The 24596-nt window shown below is 34.2% G+C and overlaps 2 protein-coding genes across 2 annotated transcripts; one reads left to right on the top strand and one right to left on the bottom strand.

Annotated features, from left to right (window-relative positions):
* LOC104783101 (LOB domain-containing protein 18) lies at nucleotides 6855-9084 on the bottom strand. Its single transcript, XM_010508182.2, has 2 exons — nucleotides 8406-9084; nucleotides 6855-7331 (listed from the first exon to the last, which is right to left on the bottom strand). The coding sequence occupies exons 1-2, from the start codon at nucleotides 8775-8777 to the stop codon at nucleotides 6912-6914; spliced, it is 792 nt and encodes a 263-aa protein (XP_010506484.1). The 5' UTR covers nucleotides 8778-9084; the 3' UTR covers nucleotides 6855-6911.
* LOC104783100 (LOB domain-containing protein 19) lies at nucleotides 14217-15095 on the top strand. The gene is made up of 2 exons (XM_010508181.2): nucleotides 14217-14553; nucleotides 14635-15095. The coding sequence occupies exons 1-2, from the start codon at nucleotides 14248-14250 to the stop codon at nucleotides 14896-14898; spliced, it is 570 nt and encodes a 189-aa protein (XP_010506483.1). The 5' UTR covers nucleotides 14217-14247; the 3' UTR covers nucleotides 14899-15095.

Raw genomic sequence — 24596 nt, 5'->3', positions numbered from 1 at the left:
TTTTTTTTTAATTCTTGAAAATATTGGATGAGGTTTACTAGATACTCCTATAGTCCATGGATGCGTGAGATTATATCAAACAGTATCATGGACACACAAATTGAAGCGCACGAGTCTATAATCTATATTGAATCATAAATTGTTTAATTTTTTTTTTTAATTAAGCTGATGATGAAACTGTTGCATATATGCATGATTTTGTAGATGGTACATGCCTTAGTGTACGGTCTTTAACTACATTTTTTTTTCAATTCACGAGTCTTTTTTTCTTTCTTTTTCTTGCCAACAATCACGAGTCTTTTCTTTTATACTAGTACTATGTTTCTCGGCGTAACGGTAGAAGATTTTTTTTAAAAAATAACAACAATTTTATACACACACATTCAAACTTTTATATAGAGAAACGGAGAAAATTATAATCTTCAGTATATTTTGTATAAAATAAGGTGATAAGCTTATCTATAGATATTTTCCTACACAAGTACACATATATAATAAAAGAAAATTGTATTATGATGCATGTGTCAGTTTAAATTTTGTGTTTATGTATGATAAATTTTGATTTGCGTTGATAGGACAATTTTTAAACAACCATTAAGAAATAAGACTCCATTGCATAATATTGCATATGATTTTTATTCTTTGTTTTCACATTACTGATTTGTTTTTCTTGTTAACAAAAAATAATTTTAAAACATACTACATGTGTCCGCATATATACGTACGTTAAGATTAATTAAAGTGCATGAAAGTTAGTGACAAATAATTAAGAGTTGAATTGGAGAAAAGAAGATGAAAAATGTGAAGAAGAGACGTTATCGTGGTTGGATGATGACAGAAACTGGTTAAAATATTTCACTTAAAATCTAGCAGAACCACTTAATTGTATAATGTATATACATACTGCTGCCTTGAATACTACTAGTTTATTTCATAAATTTTTAAATTAATATCTGTGTAGTTTATTTTTCAGTAATCACAGTTTTTTCTTTTATTTTCACGTTTTGTATTATCACACGATATTATTCATCAAAGTCAAAATTATACTACTATATACCAGTCGTATGTTTGGTTTACACAACATCAACTGGTCGTTAACTAATACTTATAATATATACACGTTTAACATCAGCTTGAATTTAATTCGTTGTCTAATTCAACAAAATGAATATTGTGTATTTCAACTCCGTAAAATTTATGTAGTTCTGGATATTGTTGCACCACTTTGATATTAGTAACCAATTAGACAAATCAAGTAAAACTGACTTTAAATTCCTTTTATTAGCATAGAGCAAGTTACTTAATTACCACTACTAGTAGTAGAGTATAGTATAGTATTATAATAAATTCAGAGATTAATTATGTTGGGTCGATAAGGCAGATTCAAGCTCGTAAATCGCGTAAGCTTGGGGAAAGACTAAAGAGACAGGGAAGTGGAGGAAAGAGAGGATGACAGGCGCGTCAGACGCCGTTGGATGTTTGTCCCCGTCGGTTGCGATGCCTTCACGCAACAAGACCAGCCAGCGAGGACCAGCTCACACTCGCACGTGCAGCCGCTGACTGACACGCGTGAAGGCGTTCATTTAATTGTGGTAACTAATTTACTTTTGAAAACATTGACTCAGTTTCCGGATGTGCCTGATAAAGATCAGATTCAGAAGGGTGGCTTTCACGTCACGATGCGGGGATGTTATAGGTCACCAACGGGTGAGTTTCACAAAAATACATTCGAATAACTTACCTTAAAATATGTCAATATTGTCAAATTTCCCAAAAATATGTAAAGCTTCTCCAGTTCTTCTTGTACTTCTTCTCACCCCACCACCAATGTAACATTCTCTCCGGACAAGACATCTCAAAAAGTGTTTGACAGTGCCACTTCTCATTACTTTCTTGTTTTCCACTTTATTTGTCACTCTATTTTTAATATACATGTTTTTTTCTTTCTTTTTTAACAAATATATATTTTTTAGTTTGGACAAACTTTTTTAACAAACAGTTAGAATCACGAATAACTACAAAAATTTAAATGATGAATGTTACGATAAGAAAGAATCTCACAAAATAACATAAGTTTTAGAAATCGCTGTTACATATACCATGCTTAATAATAAAAAGGTTTAATCAGATTTAGTTTTCATTACCAAAAATAGTACTACGAAATTAATGTTGGATACTGAAAGTTTGAAGCTTGTTAAACGTTGGACAGATAGATCGGCGTTAAAATTTGTGATCTCTTGATTAAATCTTGTTTTAAATGTATATATCTATGTTGAATAACTATTTTTATGTGATTCATTAGTTATGGCGGATTATTTATTAATAATACGGCGTCTACATATAAAATTATGTATACATAAATAATACTATACACATGATCCTTTACATGTTTCTTAATGTCTACCAAAAGGTCCTTAGCTTTTGTTTTCTTCTTGATTCCATATTATATACATGATATATAAAACAATATTCAACCAATATAAGAAAAACAAGGGTATTCTTTATAGAGATATGATGATTGGGGAACAACCTTGAGGAAATTCCTCAGTCTACATATATAACACCATTACAACTATATAAAAACAAATATGTGGGCTATATGTGTTTGTTATGTTTACATATAGTCTGTACCATGGTCGATATAATGTTAACACATTTTTTTTTATTATAACGTTCATAAACATATGTCATCTAGGGATCTTTCGGTGATCAGCAAAAAATCAAATAATAAGTCTTATGCAAATATTATGAAAAAAGAGTATGGTTTATGAACGTCGGCGATCATCCCGCTAGTAAATCCAAATTTTTGTTGTTCCACTTTTAAATTTCTTTTGCCATTCTATTTATATGGTGTCTTAAATCATAAGTATCATAGTGAATACAGAATACGAATACGTATACTGCTCGTGTAAATTAATCACAAAGAGAGAGAGAGAGTAAAATGTGTGTTGACCGCATGGGAAGAAGAGAGAGATGTAGGTTGAATCTGAAACCAGGACGTGTGGACATCGGACTAACCACTCGCATCTCACGTTTTTTGTCTTCACTTGAAATCCAATTAGGATGGGCCATGTGGCTCTGAAATCCATGTTAAGATATTCTAAACTAATTGCTTTTTGAAAAAACCAAAATCTGCAACCATTAATACCACTTGGATCATTACTCACTAAAGCCTAATTAACATGTTATGTAAACCCCCATTTTGTAGTTATCAAGAAATTTTGAGAATAACTAAATCTTTTTTTTTCTTTTGCTTAAAGGAATAACTAGACATTTGGACTGTTGTGTGTGTATAATCTCTTAGCTCAGTGAAATGCATATGCTCATTAATGTTCACATCTTACCTTTTCTTATCCTGTGTATATAAATTATTTTAATCGAATTGAGATAGCTGACGATGATAATCACATTATTTCCACTATAAAATCGAATTTTAATCCATATAACTAATTCATTTGGAATGTAAGACATAATTAACAAGTTAATATTTTCGAAAAGCTATGGACTGTTGTGTGTATTATCTCTTAATTAGCTCTCAGTGTTATACTAAATCGAGACAGCATAATTGTATGTGATAATATAAAAAGAGAAAATTAGTATTTCCAAATTGCTATATTAAGTGAATATCCATTTATAAGTATTATAAGATTACATTGATAAACAATTTAAGAGGCATATTTGTTTTTCTTGGCCTGAGTATTTTTTTTAATTAGAAAATAACTTTTCGTTCGGCTTATATATATCTTCAAAATATCCATGAATATAATTCAGTATATATGTAATCGGTTATTTAAAGTCACAAACATAACTATAACGTAACCTATGTAGTCTCTATAAATATGAAAATAATTTTGTAAGAAAACGAAAGAACAAAACATAAGTATTGACAATTTGACATGCAGTCTTTTATTAATAATTATATTGTTGGTAGGGTATTTTAGAAACTCTGTTTCCAGAAATTTTATAAATCCTGTAGAAAAGATGTAACTGAATATGAAAATATCCGTAAGTAGAAAGGAAAAGCTGATGGTTTGATTTAAGTGAGAGATAAGGACGGACGTGTAATATAGACAAAAACAAAACATAGCTCGATGCATTTTTTTGGGCACCCAATAAGTTTTTAATCTATTACGTAAGTCCATATCGGAATTTGTCATATATGCTTTGCTTTTTTGGATATGTGACCTTATGTGTGTAATATATATATAACTCGTATGAAAAGGCACTCAAGCTTAATGACATATAACTCGCAATGGACAAGTTCTTTATGGCTAAATGTTGAAGAAAGACAAAAGATATGTCATCTCTTCAATTATATATTACAAGATATTACCAAATGTCATTTTCTAACCTAATCAATCAAGTTGGTGTTTATCATCACCTTAACAAAAAAACATCATTCGTCTAAATCTTGCATACCATTCCATATTCACCCGAGACTTAACTCAATTGAAAGTTTTTTTTTTACTTATCTACGAAACAATTTATATAACCACTGAAATCAAGAACGGTCGTTTAAAAAAAAAAAAAAGAAGAAGAAGAAGTAATTATGCGATCCACCCCGAGTAATCTTTATAGAAAAAAAATTGAAAAAAAAAAAGAGATTAAAAAGAATGGACCACAGTCCACAGGTCCACAGCCGAGGTTGTCATGTGATGGACAGCGATTTACTTGGAATTATTAATTATCTTTGATCTTCTTTTGAAACGAACATATGCCTCGAGAACTCGGTGCCAAAATGTCAACGATTCTCTTAACATCAACTTAAGCATCAAAGCACGACGCATTTGGATTATTTAATTAAATGTTATTACAATCATAATCTTCTGATTAATTTTTGTTTATGTTGTGGGGCGTTGATTATGGTTCTTAGTTACTTATTTAAATCGACCGTAGAAACTATCATATATCTGTTCTCCTACGACATTATATTCAAATTTATGATTATTTATTCCAATATTTTGTACATAATGACAAACAAACAAAATTCAGAGATGAAGACGTTGAATATTAACCAAAAAGAGTGATATGTGTATTCGTAAATGGCTGTACATTATTTTTTTCTTCAGGAAAAAACAGAGAAAGCTCATAGTTATCATATTATTTGAAAGAAAAAAAAATACACTAAATTTCAGTATAATTTCGTAGAGATTATGAAAAATAAAATTCTAACAAACATCGATAATTGAAATTTTTGTTATCAGCAAATCTGACTATCAGAATAACGAAAGAAACATAGGTAGCAATTAACAGAGAGAGACAAAGAGTCAAAAAGTTATATAATAACATTCAATATATAAGCAACTAAATATGGGAGATAAAGGTACAATTTAATAGTTATATCAAGATTTATAGATGCAAATATTTTACAGGAGAGAGCTCCGACATGTAAGGAAGTGCAAGCTTTGTTATTCTAATCTTGCAACATTCAACAAAATGATTGCGTTTGATGTCGCTTAATATTAAATATTGTGCATGGGACGAAATAAGAAAATAAAAAGTGAGTTCGATAACGAAACTAACAATAAGATATATATATAGACGAAGTTAACTACTCTTTCAGTTCCACAAAGATTGATGTTTTAAGATATTTTTTGTTGTATAAAGATTGATTTTCTACAATTTTGAATTAATTAAAGTTAATATTTTGTAAACTTCAAGAAGTAATCATTGAAAATATTTAAAATTTTGAATTGTTATTGATTTAAAATTAAATAATATCTCTTTAGTCAAAGAAAAAATATATTTAAACTTAGTAATCATTGTTTTCTTAAAATGTGTAAAAACTTCTAAACATCAATCTTTTTGGTACAGAAGAACTAATAACTAGCTTTGTATATAGTACTATAATTATACGAATTAAAGAAGAAAAAAAACAGTTCACCTTTCCCCTAGCTTATTCATATAGTGATATAGATTTATTAAAAAGTCTCACGTACACGAGCTCTTTTATATAATTACATGAAAATTCCCGTCATGTATACGTACGTGTACTATACAACATTGAACTAAAAATACTAAAATACGTCTACGTTATCGAATTTCGAAAAGAAAAAAAAAAACCGAAATTCCCGATCTAGAGAGCTTAAACCATCATTACCAGTCATGAAAGTTTACGACCTTATCAAGCTCAGCCAAATCCATTGCGCCTTGCGAGAGTATTAAAACTGGCCTAAACCTAGGTCAAGGCCCAACAGAATGCAGGACGAGTAAGAATGTATGTAGCACCAACAACAAAACAACACAAGTTTAAAATCGAAATTGTGTTGAGCTTGATAAGACCGTGAATTTTGCTTCTATGAAGAAAAAAAACAATAACATACTCGTAAATCAGCTAGCGAATAAGACTTTTTGTTGAAACAGTTAGTGTAAATTCACTTTTTCGAATTATTAGTCTATTGGTTGTGCTCCTTGCAAATTTTGATATCTGGATGATTCGTAGTTTAATTGTATCATATATGCTATAAGTTTATAACTCTGTAACTTCATTTTCTGGATAAAGAAGCAGATATTATAAAACTTTTGTCTTTTGGAGTGTGAGGGGTTAAAAAAGAGCTTGACAACAACAACAAAATGAAGGTTAAGGCCCACGATAACAAAGGGCCTTGCGAGAAAATCCCCCAAGGCAAAAGTATGAACTATGAAGATATCGTTTGACAACTATTTAGTAAAAACGTAAGATTGAGTTATATTCAGACTTGATAATAGGTGAAAAAATATAACGGCAAATAAGATATAGTCACCAGAACAAGTTTGGAAAATACAGTCGTAATAAAATGTAAATGTTAGACAAATTATAATCAACATTTCCTTATAATATTCAAAGAAAATTAAATTTTATTAAATAGTAAATATTTAATTTTCCTAATAACAAAGAGGTAGATGTAACGATCAAAAGATTCAAAACCAACTCATCTAGACATAGACCGAGACGGCGAATCGTCGGTGGCTGCTGGCGGAGGCGATCCTTGTCTATGGAGGAGTTCATGTGCTAATGCTTGAAGGTCACTGTTTTCACCACCGAGCCCTATGGCGGCAGCGGACGAAGATGACGATGGTACACCGTATTGCTGGCGTGGATCAACGAACCTTCGTTGTTGTGTGGCCCACGCCGAAGACGGTGTAGTTTGGTCGAAGATGGAGGCTAGATCGTAGGTTGAGGGTAAGGGTGAGACTGATGCAGGTAAATCGGTTACGGAGAAAGGCGGAGCAGGTGCGAAAAAGAGCTGTTGCTGCTGCGATAGAGGCGGTGGCCGTGTTTGTGGTTGAGGTAGCTCTAGTGATGCCAAATGGGCTTGTAAGTAAGAAACTTCTGCTTGTAGATTCACCACCTATGTATAAATTTTTACGAGTTAGAAAAACAAAAAAAAATATAATGATATATATGTAACTTTCAGGAAATTACGTGAGGATATGCGACTAAATAATGCCTTCCAATTTCTTGCCACCATAATACGGTTAGTTTGATAAGTGAAATCTCTATCTCTTACTTTTTTTTATACGTTTAACGTGATAGTTTTAACTATCCTAAATATGGTTTATACGTGTTAAATTTTAAAACTTCTGATTTCATGTAACTGATTACTTATATCTAAAAGTTTAATTAATTACCCTTTTGTTCAGCTTGATTTACTTTATCATTCAGAAATCGAATTTCGAATAAATGTATTTTCGATTGTTAAGGTTGTTAAGCCACAATTTATGTAAAAGTATTCTAACATAGAGAGTAAAAATATTTTAATGACACGCATCGTATAGATTCATCCCATTATCACATGAATATGGACATGCAGATGCAGTAACTAATTAAATGCGAAGAAACAAAATAATGTTTATACACAAAACAAATAGTACTGCTACTTTATATTCATAGTAAGAAAGAAAAAGAGCGACATATAGTGGAAAATACAAAAAATGGTATATTTACGTATTAACACAGAAAATTGTAGCCCGACCAATTCCCGAAAACCAGCAAAGAAACAAAAACTCCATAATTTTGCAATGGGACTTGTCACGACCGTATCATTTTTATATAATTGCATAATACATTATTTTAAGTGATTTCATAAGCAATTAACCAGACAACCATGCCTTTTTTTCCTTTATACTCAAAGTAGATCGACGATTAGATAACCAAGAAAACTCAAGAAAGTGACAAACTCCCGAAAAACTCAAGACGATTTCATTTCATGCACCCAAAAAATTGTTCATCTTTAACCTAATTGATGACTATAAAAATATATATATTCCACAAACGAAACCGAAGTTTGCTACTTTGGAAAAGAAAAACGTAACTGTCATCAAAATAATTTGTGGTTAGTTTAATTCAAGAAGTATGTTACGAACGCATATAGTGATTTCCAACGCATTTTAATAATTCTTTACAAAAAAGGTTAATTAATTACCTGTTGCTGAAGAGCAAAGATGTGAGCGACGCAACCATAGATAGGGTCCCTTATCCGAGCCTGAGCTTCATAGCAAATAGTTACGACAGCATCGGACCTTCGATGAACTGGTATGTGCAAAAGAAGCTTCGAGACGTTACTGGCTCCGAACACTTTGTGCACCGCTGCAAAATAACCCGAGCCTTGCTCGGAGTCGAAGTAGGGTGCAAATATACATCCCGGCACACACTTTCTCCTTAGAAACTTACAAGCACCACATGGGCCCCCACCCCCACTGCCACTACTACTTCCTCCACCCCCGCTGCTGCCTCCTCCACCACAACCACCACCTCCGCCTCCCACGGCAGTGATTGTGTTCCCACCACCGCTCATGATCACCCCGACACAATGAACGAGTTGTTGCTCTCTTTCTCTCTTTTGTTTAGGGTGTTGAGAAAAAAATGTATTGAGATTTAAGTTTGGTATTGTTTAAAGAAGAGATGAATATTTGAGAAAAGGGAATCAAGAGAGGAGAATTAGGGTTTGGTAAGAGGAGAGTATAGAGAAGAAAGTCTTTAAAGCCACGCGAGGACAAAGCTAACCACAAAAAAAATAAAAAAGGAAAAAATAAAAGAAGAACGATCTCTCTCTCTCTTTTCTCTTTCTAGCTATCTCATATTTAGAGTTGTTTGCGTGAAGCAAACATGGGATAAGCCTCTTCTATTATTATTTCTCATAAGTTATATAACCTTTAATTACACAATTATATCATTTTTTTTTAAACATCTGCTTTGATTTAATTTGCTTGTAAGAGGTTACAATGTAAGGCTGATACAATGAAGCTTGGAACATAGAAATGGAAATGAAAACACAATTATATCATTTATAAATCAAAAGAGACATAAAAAGGGAAAACTCGTTTGATTATCTATCTATTTCCCTTGGAACATCTCGTGATAAAATTTTATTTTCCAAGAAAAAGAACGTTCTTGCTTTCTCTTTATTTACTGTGAATTTACATGTGAATTCTAATTCTTGGAGACATCTCACGACTTTAATTATATGAACTACGTACAAGATGTATAAATAAATAAAATAAATTTTATATCATTAAATAAGTTATCAAACTATGACTTGACGTCTAATTAAATTAGGCCATAAAATGCAACCATTAAAAATTAGTACTATTATCCCAAATGTAATAGCAATAGAGCATAGAGAAATGTTAGGTCTTAGTTTTCTTTTTAATGATTCGATTTTCCAAAATTTGTATAATCGGGATAATAATGCAAAAGCGTACGTAACTAATGAAAGACCTTCTCAAATAAATGGATAAAAAAAAACAAAACCACTATTAGCTTACGAAATAATTTACTTCACGTTCTCTATCGATAATTACCGTAAAATTATGTGAAAGAGAAGGTTAATGGATTCGATTTCGGTTAAGTAACGAGATCCGAGTGAACCAAAGTAACCGGGAGTCAAAATGTCTAAAATCTTTCGGTTTGAAAGGAAACAAAAAAAAAAAGACGTAGCTACGTGTGCCAATAGCAGAAGTACACATGGCGATAGTGATTGTAACTGAAATAAAAACGAATGACGTCATTCGTCACGTAGGTCCCACGCGCCGTTCCCTTAGAAAGTTAGTAACGCTCTTTTGCTTCTCCAGTGTCTCCTCCACGCGTCTGTTTTTTTTTTTAAATCAATTTTTTTTAATCTTTAAAATGTGTATATAAATTATAGTATAACTCATTTTATAAGTTAAAAAATGAATTTTGGTGTGACTAAGAAAATAAAAATAAAGTTTAAATTAAGGACGTTTAAGTTAAAAATAATTGTGAAGGATGTTTCCATGAGGAAATGCTAATAATCAACGATGATTAATCAATTCAATAGTTATCTAAAGCTTGCTCTTGAACTTTGAGAGTTTCATATATATTTCAAATTTTCAATTTTTCATTTTAGGTAAAAAATATGGTCGACCACAAAATTTGTTTTTGGGCATGAATGCATGAGTCAAAAGACGATTCATAATTGCTACCATACATTTCTTCATTCTTTTTTGTTAGTGATTGTACTTGTCATAAACATCGTCGAGTTATATGTAATAGCGTAATAAACTAAAAATGAGATATATATATTGATTATATATATACAGAAGGTGGAAGTGACATGGTACCTCAAATCTTGGGGATGTACAAAAAGAGTCGAACATTTTCGATCATACATAAATTATTTTAATTCAGTATATTTTTCTCATAGGTTGTTTCTTTATAGCTCGTTATGTTTTAATATACACATAACATACTCATATTATTATCATTAATCACTTGGCTTTTGTTGATGAAACTTTGTCTTCCACTGGTGCAGTCAAGCCCTAATTCGCTTATCTTAACATTCTCGTCGAATTTGGTAAGGGATATACTATAAATATAATCTGTCTTACATTTTAATAGATGTAATTACACACATGCATTATTTAACTCATATTCATATTGTGGGTTGATCCTATCATCCTAATTCCTAAGACTCTATTATTCCTTTGAACTCTAAAATCCACCAGTCAAAATCTACTCAAAATAACATTAAAAAATTATCCGGTGTCGCCTAAAAACAAGGCAACACGATTTGTTATAAGAGAAGTCGGAGCTGATGACACAGATATACTACTAATCTTTAATTAAATATGCTTAATATTTTAACAAAATGATCATAAGTACAATCTATCTACGGTAATTTGACCCGGTTGGTCACTTACTCGTAGCAACTAACAAACTGTTTTTTTTTTGCGTGTGCTAAATTATCTGTAAGAATTTATCGTTAAGTATATGTATCGGACTACTTATTTAGCTGTAGATTTCGGTTCAACCAAATATATATGGGTTACGAGGAAGCTTTTGCTCATCAGTAACAGAAAATCTAGCTAGCTATTACTAATCGGAATGAACTGTTAAAAGTTTCTAATGTCACACGTTAAGTAATTAAGGCCCAACGACTTTAGTCAATGAGTGATTTGTCTCCGTATTTCATAAACTGACAAATGATTCCTTAAATGTAGAAATGTTGCCTTAGATTAAATTTGTATATTAAAAGTTTACGTACTACTAGTATATATGCTTAAACTAAATTATAAATTATATAAACATAATCCCAAAATTCTTGTAACTTGTTTATGTAACCACAAACACAAAAACACACGCACACGCATACATATAAGTTCCTTTTAAAGTCCAATTGATGAATAATAATAAATGACTAACTAGCAAGAAAATATGTATATCTTATTCATAGAGCTTCTTTCTCAAAATCATAAAACAAAAGTACGTAGGAGTATTTTGTTTGATATAATAATTGGCCCCTGGTCGGATAATTTTCAGACAGTGGTTGTATATCAGATGTAAGACCGTTTTCGATCTATAGTTCTGGTCGCAATTTCAAATTCGACAATATTGTGGTCAAATCTCAAAATTCTTCATTATTTTTCTCGAAGCACATCATCAAAATTTATGGGGCTTTATAATGATAATATATAAAAATGAAAATCTGTACAACAGAAAGATTTGAAGCAATCCTTTAATTAAGTAAATTGTACTACTGATCGAATAAATAATATAAAATATATAGTGTTTTAATGTTTAAAAATAAAAAAAAAGGAAGTGGTGCAAGCTTAAACAATCTTCATCATCTTCTTTTTAAACAAATTTGCATATATGCAAAATTGTTTACCATGATATCAAATGAGTTAGAACTTTCTTTTTCTTGGAAAATAAAAATTTCAAGAATTAGAATTCACATATATACATAAAATACATAAATTCTTGGAAGCTAATGATGTAAAATCATAAATTCTTGGAAGCTAATGATGTAAAATAGAGTGTAGAGAGTGAGAGAGAGTCTCTCATGGATTAGATTAGCAGACAAGAAACCGAACGGCGCGATTCTTTTCTCCAACGCTCTCGTTTCCTACTTACTCTTAATTAAATTCGAGCTTACCCAATATATATTATGGATGCTGATTATTATTATTAATATTTTTTTTCAAAAATTCATCTTGGTAACGTTGAATTTAGTCCATCTTTATTTTTAGGAAATCTATTTAAAACAGATCATAATGTATTTTCGCAGTACATAAATATGAATTTTAAACTAAAAGAACTATGGATGACGTGATTTTTATATATTTTTACGGGATTGTTAACTGGTTTTGCCAAAAAAATAAAAATGTCTGGTTGGCAAATATTGAACGAAACATGAGTACAATTGTGATCAATGCATTACAAATGTTAGACCATATATAGATGCAATAAAAGGGGTTTGGTTATAGGCTCACTATTAGAGAAGGGGTGGTGAGGTCAGGTAAGTGACTGATAGCTTAGGTCCGTCCGTGGGACAGTGAAGTCATAGAGAGAGAACGCGAGTCTTGCTTGGCCCACGTGTCTAGATTTTACGACGTGGCTTTGTTTTGGTGTAGTGTGATCTGAGAAGCAAAACGTACCTAGCGGTTGCTCTATCGATCTCAACCGTCGGTTCTCTTTGCCTCTTTGACTGGAACTTTTTTAGAGAACAATTTTTTCCTCACTCGCCGTATTCAAGCGCGTGCTTTTCAGTGTAGTGTGTCCCCTTCTACAATTTTATCTTTTAATTTTAATTTTCCATATGGTTGATAGAAATGGATTACAAACATGATTCCTTGATTAACCTTTAAAAGAATTTTCTGAATAAATTGTTTATACATTCTTTTCTTAGACTAAAATTTATTTTTCATTCGTAAAAAAAGAAAAGCAGTGAAAAGAGAAGTCTAGATCGAAAGTGAGTTATGTCGGGTGGAACAGAAACAAAAAGGAAGGAGAGGCAATAAAGAAGGTCAAGATATTGGATTTTCAAATCTCTCTGCACGTATGCTAATCGCTTTGACTGTGATCGTGACCGTGATTGTGATAGTGGAGACTGGAAAAGAGAGATATTATTAACCTGTCTTGTCTTACTTACTTTACGAATGCTATACTTATTGAATACTTTACATGGTTTTTGTGTTTGTGTGTGTTTCAGTGTCATTGTGCAACGTTTTGTCGCAGTCTGGCTTATCTAAACCAACCCTCGTGATGATCTGCTGTATATAGGGTTATGGTATGAAATTATGAATCAGACATTTCAAGATCTCTCCTTCCTATACATTTCCAATGTCTATGAGTTCATGTGGGGATATCTACACATGTATACACTCAAGTCCGTCTACATACGTAAAGAAAGAGAGTGAGTGTGACAGGAGATGTGATAGTATGAAAAGATATGTGCATGGGGAGGGGCCGCTAGGGCTAGAATATATGTACGTAATTTTTGAAAATGCAAAGGGTTTTTAGGGTTATGGACATTTGTGCTCTTTGACATCCATCTTCATCATTGCGTGTATATATATATATATATATATATATATCTTCATAGCAGTATACTAGTTCAGTTGCGTATAAATACAATCTTGTGAATAATTGTCTTTGCTATAGGCTTTCTTTGGTTTAACTTTTACACTAAATATCTAGAAGTACATGTTAGCAGAAGATATCATTTATAACATCGAATTTTGGAACCCATATTAATTGTTCATACGAAGATATATTAGAATTTATATAGTACATGAGTAGTATTCACGTAAAGACCAAGAAATTAAAAAGATGTGAAATGAATAAATAAGCGGCTGATCATTCAATAGTATACAGAAACTTACATTGACAGTCAAAACCCAAACACTTTTAATTTATTTATAAATGTTGAAATTAGTTCATCGAGTTGCGTTGATGTAAATAAACAACCCAGCTTCTTCTCTCTCTTTCTACCTCTACTCTCCCCTCTTTCTCTTTACTTGAAGATGATGACCGGAAACTTGAACGGCGGTGGAAGAGGAGGAGAAGGACCGTGCGGGGCGTGCAAGTTCTTGAGGAGAAAGTGTGTGAAAGGGTGCGTTTTCGCTCCGTATTTCGATGCAGAGCAAGGCACGGCGAGGTTTGCAGCGGTTCACAAAGTGTTTGGAGCGAGCAATGCCTCTAAAATGTTACTGAGATTGCCTTTGCACAAGCGGTTTGACGCAGTGGTCACGCTCTGTTACGAGGCCATGGCTAGGCTTCGTGATCCTGTTTATGGCTCTGTTGGCCATCTCTTCTCTCTTCAGCACCAGGTTCTTCATTAAAACATCTTTTGTAGAACACACATCTGATTATATATATAGAAACTGACAAGCAAGACTGTGTGCATTTAGGTGATGAATCTACAAGCAGAGCTAGCGCATGTTCAAGCTCGTCTTTCAACATTTCAGCACTTTCCTCTACAGTCGCCACAGCTGCCGCCTATCGATCTTGCGCATAACAATGAATATCCGATGGAACAACCGAGTAACTTGGATAGTGCGTGGGAAGAAGAACATTTACTTCAAGGTGGAATTGAAGATGGGGAATTCCAAGAACTGGCCATGCAGTACATCTCAAGGTACTTACCAGCGGTCAAACTTCCGGCTGGCACTTAGGTCAAACTACTAGTCAGACGTATGTATCATAGCAATGGAGAGTAGGAAAAAAAAGGGACGAGTCTCTGTTCCCAAAGTTGACCATTCCACTTAAGATCATTACTATGCCAATAGGCCCATCTTAAGAGAGATATATAGCTAAAATTATGTATGCCTGTTAGAATTGGTTATTGCATGGAGTGTTTCTACGATAAATCTGGTAACAGAGCAAACTCGTTTTAAGAAAGAAAACAAAAAAGATAAGATAAGAGCTTATGCGTACCACTTAAGATTCAATTACTGTAGAGCCACCAGATAGGTATCCAAGATGCAATGAAATACTTGTGGAGAATGGAATATATATACCTATCTTTCTTGTAAAGAGAGCTTATATAGTGCACTGTACAATGAAACTAAAAGGTAGAATCATAAAAAGGAAACGCATGAGTAACGCAGAAACAGAACTTGTTTTAATTAGGAGAATTCGCCGAGAGCTTAGAAACAGAGTCTTAAATAGAGAGACAATTCACTACAAACATATAGAAAGACAGAGAGAGTATACGAAAGTGAAGTTTATTTTTTCTTTTGAATATAATTTAACATTAAATTCAAAAAAAAAAAGATAATAGTATAACAAGGACCCGGTGCTCGTGGTTTTCATTATTATTAACAAAACGCTGCGTTTAGCTCTGTGGCGACAAAAAGGCGATTTAGGGTTTCTTCTTTCGCACGCACGTCCTCATGCCGCCAGAGGATCTTCCGCCGGGGGCTGGTGGTAGTCTTGATCACGGAACTTCAGGAAGGACGGTGTCCCAGGAGGGGGAGGTAAGTGGTAGTACAGCTGTGGTGGAGAGTGGTTTGCAGAGTGTTTCGGGTTCTGATGGTAAGACAAGTTTGGTACCAGAGATACATAAGGAAAAGTTGATAGAAAACTCTCAGATGGGGGTCTCGGTTTCCCACGAACCGGGTATCCCTAAAAAAGACAAGCGATCCTGGGTTGCAATGGTGAAAAACTCGGGGGAGTTGGAAAAGCTGAACCTGGCTATTGAACAGATCGATGGTATGCCGACAGTGACTATACTAGACAAAGTTTTTGAGGATGCACATCCGCTATGGGAAGATTTCCTTGTGGGGCGGTTCCTCGCAAAGGCCCCCTTTGTGGGTGGTATTCATGCTTTGGTCAATAAGATATGGACTCTGGGAGATAAAACAGTGAAGATTGATGTTTTTGTTGTAGACAATAAAACAGTGCGCTTTCGTATTCCGGATGAACGTACTAGACCGCGGGTTTTAAGACGTGGTATGTGGAACTTGTGTGGGGTTCCAGTAGTGTTATCAGAGTGGAGTCCTATCACAGAGATGGAACAAGAAGAGATTAAAACTATCCCTCTATGGGTCATAGTTAAAAATGCGCCGCCGAAGTACTTCTCGTGGAAGGTTCTGAGTGCTATTACGAGTCCTTTGGGCGTTCCAAAGAAGCTTCATCCAGATACAGAGGCATGTAAAACCTTTGAGGAGGTAAGGGTTTTTGTGGAAGTGGATTTAACAAAGACTTTACAAAAAAACATGTCTTTCAAATCTGAGAAGGGAGGTGATACGGTTGTGGAGTTTGTGTATCCTTGGTTGCCAGTCAGATGTACACTATGCTCAAAGTGGGGTCACTTAGACTCAGATTGTTTGAACAAGGTCACACAGAAGGTGACTGTAGCTGATACTGTTAGTTTTGTTAAGCCTACTGAGGGAGCTGGAGTAACAAGATCCCTAAAGGTAGAAACGGGTAAGGGTGAGATACAAATGGGAAGTACGGACTCTTTAATCCAGCCAGTTGGGACTGAACTGCAGGAGATAGATAAGGAGGCAGGATGGACCACTCCCACAAAAGGAATTCGCAATCCTGGTAAAGACACTCGTGCTGCAGAGGTATCCATTATGTCAAATTCTTTTTCTTGCCTGAGTGACAAGGGAGTGACAGGGGAGGAAACTGATCCTGCCTCTGCAGACAATCTCATATCTGCAGACAAGGAAACAGAGGGAGATGTATCTACAGAGTCTGTCAGGGGGCAGGATGACAACACTGTTGCAGAGTCAGGTAGTAAGGATCTGGGTGTGGGAGCTCTTAGACCATCATTGTCTCGGATTTCGAAGGAGGAACATAAATATGTCTCGACAACGATTTCTCAGAGCACTAGGATACAACCTCCTAGGAATCTGAAGCCTCATCAAACTCCAAAACAATTTTAATGTCGGGTTTCTTCTGCAACATCTAGGTTTTTAACAAAACTGAAAAGCATAGAGTAGTGAGGGAATGGTTGTCTCGCGGTAAATTTGATTTTGGTTGCTTGCTTGAGACGAAAGTGAAGGAAAGAAGAGCTGACAGAGTGATTCGATCAGTTTTTGCGGACTGGTCTTTTCTCTCTAATTATGATGAGCATCGTTTAGGTCGAATTTGGTTGGTTTGGAGGAATAATGTGAGGATCACTCCGATCTACTGAACCTCGCAAATGATCACCTGCTCCATCTATATAGAAGGACAATCTGAATTTTTTGCCACTTTTATATATGCGTCAAATTTGGTTGCAGAAAGGCAACTCATCTGGAGTGATCTTCGACACCAACAAGATTCTCCTCTTTTTAAAGATAAGGCATGGCTCATTTGTGGTGATTTTAATGAGACCTTGGAGGGTGGAGATCATTCTTTAAATGCAATCTCTCCTACAATTACTGCATGGATGCGGGACTTTCAGGATATTACTCGTTATTGTGAACTCACTTATATGAGCTATCAAGGACAGAGATTTACTTGGAGTAACAAGAGACAGGACAGTATCATCTGTAAGAAACTAGATCGAGTTCTGGTGAATCAAAAATGGCTTCAAGAGTATCCTCAGTCTTATTCGGTGTTTGAACCAGGGGGCTGTTCTGATCATCTTCGCTGCCGGTTCTACATCTCAACAGTAGAAATGAGGGTGAAGCGGCCTTTTAAATTTGTTAATGCTATCACAGAGCATCCAGACTACAAAACAGTGTTAGCTGAGAAATGGTGTGAATCTCCACCTCTGTTCCATTATACTTCTGCAACGCAGCGATTTTCAAAAAAATTAAAAGTCCTGAAACCACATTTGCGAACATTGGGGAAACACATGATTGGTGCTATTACTGCACGTACAAAAGATGCATACAAGCTACTTTGTGATCTACAAGAGAGGACACTAGCGACTCCTTCTTCACGTGTTGTCAGTGAAGAGGCTGAAACATATGCCAAATGGAAAAAACTATCGGACATAGAGGAAGTATATCTGAAACAAAAAGCAAAGCTCCATTGGCTGCAAGTTGGAGATCAAAATAACAAAGCTTTTTATACTTCTGCTACTATCAGGGAGGTAAGGAATAATATCAGAGAAGTCTTATGTGAGGATGAGAGAGTAGTCAATACTCAAAACACTATCAAAGGAGAAGCAGAGAGATATTTTAAGGAATTTCTGCAATTCCACCCTGCAGATTATAAGGATTGGTCTATGGAGGAGCTACAAAATCTGTTGGAGTTTAGATGTGAAGAGAGTGACAAGGATTTACTCACTCACGAGGTTACAAATGAGGAAGTCCGCAGAGTACTATTTGCAATGCCAAGTTACAAATCCCCGGATTCAGATGGTTTTAATGTCGAATTCTTTAAAGAATCATGGGAGATTGTGGGCAAAGACTTTCTAGTAGCCATCCAATCTTTTTTCAGAACTGGTTTTCTGCCCAAAGGCATCAACTCTACCATCCTAGCTCTCATCCCAAAGAAAAAGAAAGCTACAATTGTGAAAGACTATCGACCGATATCATGCTGCAATGTTATGTACAAAGTTATCTCAAAAATTCTTGCCAACAGACTCAAGATCATCCTCCCCAAATTCATTGTGCCCAACCAGTCTGCATTTGTTAAGAACCGCTTGTTGATGGAAAATATACTGCTTGCTACAGAGGTCATAAAGGATTACCACAAACACTATGTCTCTCCGCGTTGTGCCCTAAAAATCAATATCTCTAAAGCTTTTGACTCTGTACAATGGAGCTTTCTACTCACTACTCTGAGAGCTCTTGACTTTCCTGAGCAGTATATTTCCTGGATTCAAACCTGTATCTCCACTGCTTCGTTCTCTGTCCAAGTTAATGGCGAACTTGCTGGCTATTTTAATAGCAAACGTGGTCTTCGTCAAGGATGCTCACTCATCCCCTACCTCTTTGTTATCTGCATGAATGTCTTATCTTGCAGTTTGGATAAAGCATCAGGCAACAATGTTTTTGGCTATCATCCTCAATGTAAATACAGGAAGCTTACTCACCTCTGTTTTACGGATGACTTACTAGTCTTTTTGGACGGACATCGGTCATCAATCACGGGTGTTCTTAAGGTTTTCGAGGATTTTGCTACTCATTTGGGTCTCAAAATCAGCATAGAAAAATCCACAATATATACAGCTAGTATTACGATGGAAAACAAAGAGGAGATTCTCAGGCATTTTCCTTTCGAATATGGTTCTCTGCCCGTTCGATATCTCGGGTTACCTCTACTACCAAAGAGAATGTCCTCGGCTGATTACCTTCCTTTATTGGAGATGATAAGGTCGAAAGAAAGGTTCCTGGACAGCTCGGGTTCTCTCTTTTGCAGGGAGGCTCCAGCTCATCTGTTCAGTAATTTTAAGCATCACCAACTTTTGGATTTCCGCTTTCAGATTGCCTAAAGCATGCATTAGAGAGATTGACCAGTTATGCTCTACTTTCCTGTGGTCCGGTCCTTCACTGAACGCAAAGAAAACAAAAGTTGCTTGGTCTGAGGTGTGTCTCCCAAAGAGTGAGGGTGGTTTAGGTCTCCGCTCGATCGAAGAAGCTAACAAGGTGTCTGTTCTTAAACTAATATGGAGACTACTCTCTGCAAAAGACTCTTTATGGGTAAATTGGGTCAAACGCTATCTCATCCGTAGCGGTTCTATCTGGACAGAGAAATCAATCCTACCTGGGGTTCATGGATTTGGAAGAAACTCTTGAAATATAGAGATTTGGCACAACAATTCCATCGGGTAGAAGCTCACAATGGAGAGAACACATCCTTTTGGTTTGATATTTGGTCTCCCCTGGGACGACTTTATGAGACGCTAGGAGACAGAGGTTGCATTACTATGGGTATTCCATCATCGAGCACTCTAGCTGAAGCAGTGGGTATGACTAGGCGGCGAAGGCATCGATCGGCTTTTCTTAACTCCGTTGAAGATGAGATAACAAAATATCAGTCCATCCGGATATCAAGAGAACAAGATATAGCTCTATGGAAAGGACATAATGATCATTACCGCAACCAGTTCACAACCAAATCTACTTGGTTCCATTTACACCCAACAAAGCCCATGATGGAGAACTACCGTATCTGGTTCCCTAATACTACACCTAAATATGCTTTTGTCACTTGGTTGGTGGCCAAGAACAGGTTAGCGACGGGAGAACGTATGCATAAATGGAATCCTAATGCAATCACAAGTTGCATTTTCTGCAATACCACGATGGAGACAAGAGAGCACCTGTTTTTCACGTGTTAATTCTCCAAGCAAATATGGGAGTCGCTAGGGAAACAGCTACTCAAGGTTATAGTAATTTGGTAGAAAATAAAATTTAACCAGTGTTATAACACGAGTAATTATCTAGAATCATTAACAATATAAAACTTACAAAATATGTGTTTTTTTTAAGCCATAGTATTTAACATATGATTTTATTGCATAATGTTTTATCCAAACAAACTTTTAAAAATAATCACATAAATTATATTTTATATAAAAATTACAATATAAATAAAATGAATTTCAAGATGTGCTCTAGCACGGGTATAATCTAATCTCTTTTAACTTATGTGCTTAATTATTAATTAATATATGACCGTTGTGATTATAAATTTCCTTTTCTCTTTTGAACCGTTGAGAGTACGTGTGATTAACGCTTCCTTCTTCAATCGTCCTTTTTTGAGAGAGAGAGAGAAATCAAAACTCTCTGTTTCTCGCATCTTCATTCTTCAAAACCCTATATATATATCTTTTTGTAAGAGTATGTATTTGATGATCGATAATGAAGTAGTTTGTTGTCTGTGAATTGCGATGGATGACGATGATCGGAGTTCTTCTTTCTCCATCCAATCTCAGAGTAGACATCGTTGAAAAAAGCCGATGATGTTCGATCATATCGATCGAACGATCTCTGCAATGATCTCCGATTCTCCAACCATCCGAAGAGCCCTAATCATCATTGATAAATTGGATCGTCGGTCGCGTCGGAGTGAAATAGATCCTATAAAAAGAAGACTTATATTAAAACGACGGCGTTGTCAACATTGGGCTTTGCGAGTCATCACCGAGTGAGTCGCGACGATGCTCTCAGGTCATGTATATCTAATTCTATCTCTCTGTTGATTTTTTTTTTTTTCAATTACTATAATGTATCATTCTTTTGTGAGCAGTGAGTTAATTTTCCTTATTTTTTTGTCTTCCGTTTAGTGGCTTCAGATTGGATGCAGACACAAAAGGTCGAGAGGTCCATCCTCTTTTTTCTTAAGATATCACAACACATAGGTATACTCCCCTTTTCCCCCTTTTTTTCTTAAAAATAATTTAAGAATAATGATTTTGATTTTTAAAACTAAATTTATATGATTTTTCAACTGTTTTTTAACAATTGTTTAAAAATATTTTAATAAAATATATATTCAAACTAATTAAAGTGTTAAATTTTAAATACATTGAAAACAAACCTGACTTAGGATCCAGTCCGATCCTACCACGGTCTGTAAGCAAGGTGTATAAGTATAAAATAAGTATTGTTAATTTAACAGTTAAGTTTTTTAAACTACTTTTTGCATAACTTGTTTAAAACAAAAATTCTTCAAAAAGGTAGATCTCTTCAATGCAGCGGTGTGGTGGAATAAATTTTGAGGAATGTGGTTTCTTAGAAGTGGAAAAGTTTATGACTATATACGTGCAAAAGACAAGCTTGATTTGTGTTCGAATGTTTGCATGGACATGGGCGGCAAAGCACGCCCCCTGGTTGCCTGCAAGGACGTGACCGATTGCGATTCTCACCACATCGTATTCACTTGCAACGCTATCATCGCCGAATGCCGATCACGTGCGAAGTCAAGAGTTACAAAGACGTATACGCCTTAACCTCTACGAAAGAGGTCACGAGTCCAATATTAAGCCTGGAAGAGGTTAATTACTTCAATCGTATCATTAAACTCCACTTGGACCAAGGCGTGTAGATTTATCGGCATTTTTAATTCAAGAGTTAGATTAATTTAGTAATTTTACAATAGAAATCTTAAGTCTTAATTACTAATTAAATCTTCCAATAACAAAATGGGTCAAAAAAACCTTTTGCATGATAAATTTACTGAGCTCTCATGGAAACGTCGAGAGTGATGACAGCTACATGCACTTGGACTTGGAGTTTCAATTTAGCCGAAAATGTGAGCCGGAAGTTTTTGACTGCCTCCATTTCACATATTTTAATTAAAAGAACACATTTTAAAATATATATTTGCTTTTTTTTTTCCTAAAACTATCATTTAGTACTTGATTTAAAAATTCAACCGATTACAAGAAAAAAACTGCATAATACAAATATTCATAAAAAAAAATTTATTTAAAGTGCATAATGTATATAACAAATTAAATTAAACCATAGTATCTAAAACATCCAATATGGAGTATTGATTACTTTAAAGTTCACATGGAGTATTTATATGTTACTTCAAATTTTTGTGTTTATAACAGAACTTTATTAATCAGAATATCATTGAATTCAACAGAAAACGCAATACCTAATGAAAATAACATTAAAGCATCTTGCTTTTTTCAATACATGTCATAAACTTAAAAACAATACAGTATTTAGTAAAGTAATCAGTTAAAAAACAGATACTCGGTAATTAGTTTGTCTGTATATATTATTAGGCCGTCAATAATACTCGAATTAATAATATAATCTTGAGTTCATATTCGTCTAATATTGTTTTATGGACGAAGCGTGATGTGAATTGTGAACCAGACCCAAAAGAAATATTTAATTTGTTATACGTCACGCGCATTCACTAATAAAGTAATAACGTCAATATATAAATATAGATAGCTGTGATCGATTTTTTTTTTTTGGGGGGTCTCATATACTATTATATAGCTGTAATCGATTTAAATTGAATTAGGGGGTACTACTATACTTGTAAGGTTTAGAATAGCCATCTACGACATAGACTTCGGAACGTAGGGATCATCGATCCCCCTAAAACTATAGTACTGTTACTGTTGTATAGTCATAGAGGGTGTTTTATAATTAGACAAATATATTACAAAAATATAGAAATATCGAAGCCTCAAATCACCAATGTCAACAAGAAATGTTTTCTCTTTTTCTCCTAAAGATTATGCTTTTATTTTAAAACGTGAAAATTCGGATCCGAAACTTGAACATGCTTAGATCAAAAAGTCAGGATAACAATTAACTAAACGTTAAAAAAAAAAACTAAACGTAATACAACATTTTTTTTTCGTTTAACGTTGTAATAAAACATCCAGTGATCCAGATCCTTGGAAGAGTGAACGAACGAACATTCAAATACTGTTCCGGATAAGTTTTTAACGGATTACAAGAAAAAACAAAGTGTTCCCCTCTGCTTATTTGTTTTTGCTATACAGGCGAAAAAACGAAAACTATCAAATCATATAATTGATTAGAGTTTTTCTTGATTTTTTTTTTCTTTCTTTTCATTTGTTACTTTTTGTTTTTTTGTTGTGGTTGTTGGAAGTTGAACTCTTAACTATTTAGTCTTACAAAAATAATATATGTAATGAAAACGAGTTTTTGTTTGGTATATCTCTCATATGAAATTTCATACTGTTTATATATGCATACTTTTTGGACTTGGAACAAGAACATCTATGGAAACTGGAATTTCCTAGATTAGCAATTTAATTATAATTAATTCTAAAAATGTCTAAAATGAATGGCCGATCCAAAAGGTTAAAGTCAATTATACAAAGGAAGACAACGAGAAAAGGAAGAAAGAAAGGAAGAGAGTTCGCAACATCAACAAAGCAACATCCCGAAAATAACGGTAGCTTTGTGGAGACACACACAAAAAAAAGAGAGAGATAGTTGCAGGATCATGTGCCACGCCTACGCTTTCTATTCCATTCCATCTCATTCACGCGTTTTATTTCTTTCTTTCTCATTCATATTAATTAACTATATATATGTAATCACAATCCTGCTAATAATATCCCTTAATCTATGCCTCGAACATGCATAGTTGCATACTATTATAATTTAATACATTCGATCGCACCACTAGAAGCCAAAAAACTATACTAGTGGTAAAAAAAGAAGAAGAGAAGAAGAAGCTTATGATGATTCGTACAAAGAGGATGAAAGAATGAAAAATAACGGAATCCAATAACAATGTTTGTAATAAACGGACATAGAATGTGAATTATTTATATAAATGATCTGTAAAAAATGTAGCATTCGATTATAACGGATATATATATTAATATAATAAAACAAAAATTTGTAATAAAGAGAGAAAGAGGGCAAAACGGGGAACATGTCACGCGGATAGGTGTGAGAGAGTAAATGACGTAGGTTCCGTTATTTAAGAACCCCTTCTAGAGAGGTTCCCACACACCAGAAGAGAGAGA

This window comes from Camelina sativa, chromosome 4 (assembly GCF_000633955.1).
Source record: "Camelina sativa cultivar DH55 chromosome 4, Cs, whole genome shotgun sequence".
Taxonomy (NCBI): Eukaryota; Viridiplantae; Streptophyta; class Magnoliopsida; order Brassicales; family Brassicaceae; genus Camelina; species Camelina sativa.
Note: the sequence above shows the minus strand (reverse complement) of the source record. Positions and strands in the feature narration are given on the sequence as shown.

Bases quoted from the DNA above. Each gene is read 5' to 3' on its own strand.
- LOC104783101 (XM_010508182.2), bottom strand. From the start codon at position 8,777: ATGAGCGGTGGTGGGAACACAATCACTGCCGTGGGAGGCGGAGGTGGT. The intron at 7,332-8,405 runs GTAATTAATTAA...ATTTATACATAG, and splicing joins TCTTTGCTCTTCAGCAACAG to GTGGTGAATCTACAAGCAGA.
- LOC104783100 (XM_010508181.2), top strand. From the start codon at position 14,248: ATGATGACCGGAAACTTGAACGGCGGTGGAAGAGGAGGAGAAGGACCG. The intron at 14,554-14,634 runs GTTCTTCATTAA...GTGTGCATTTAG, and splicing joins TCTTCTCTCTTCAGCACCAG to GTGATGAATCTACAAGCAGA.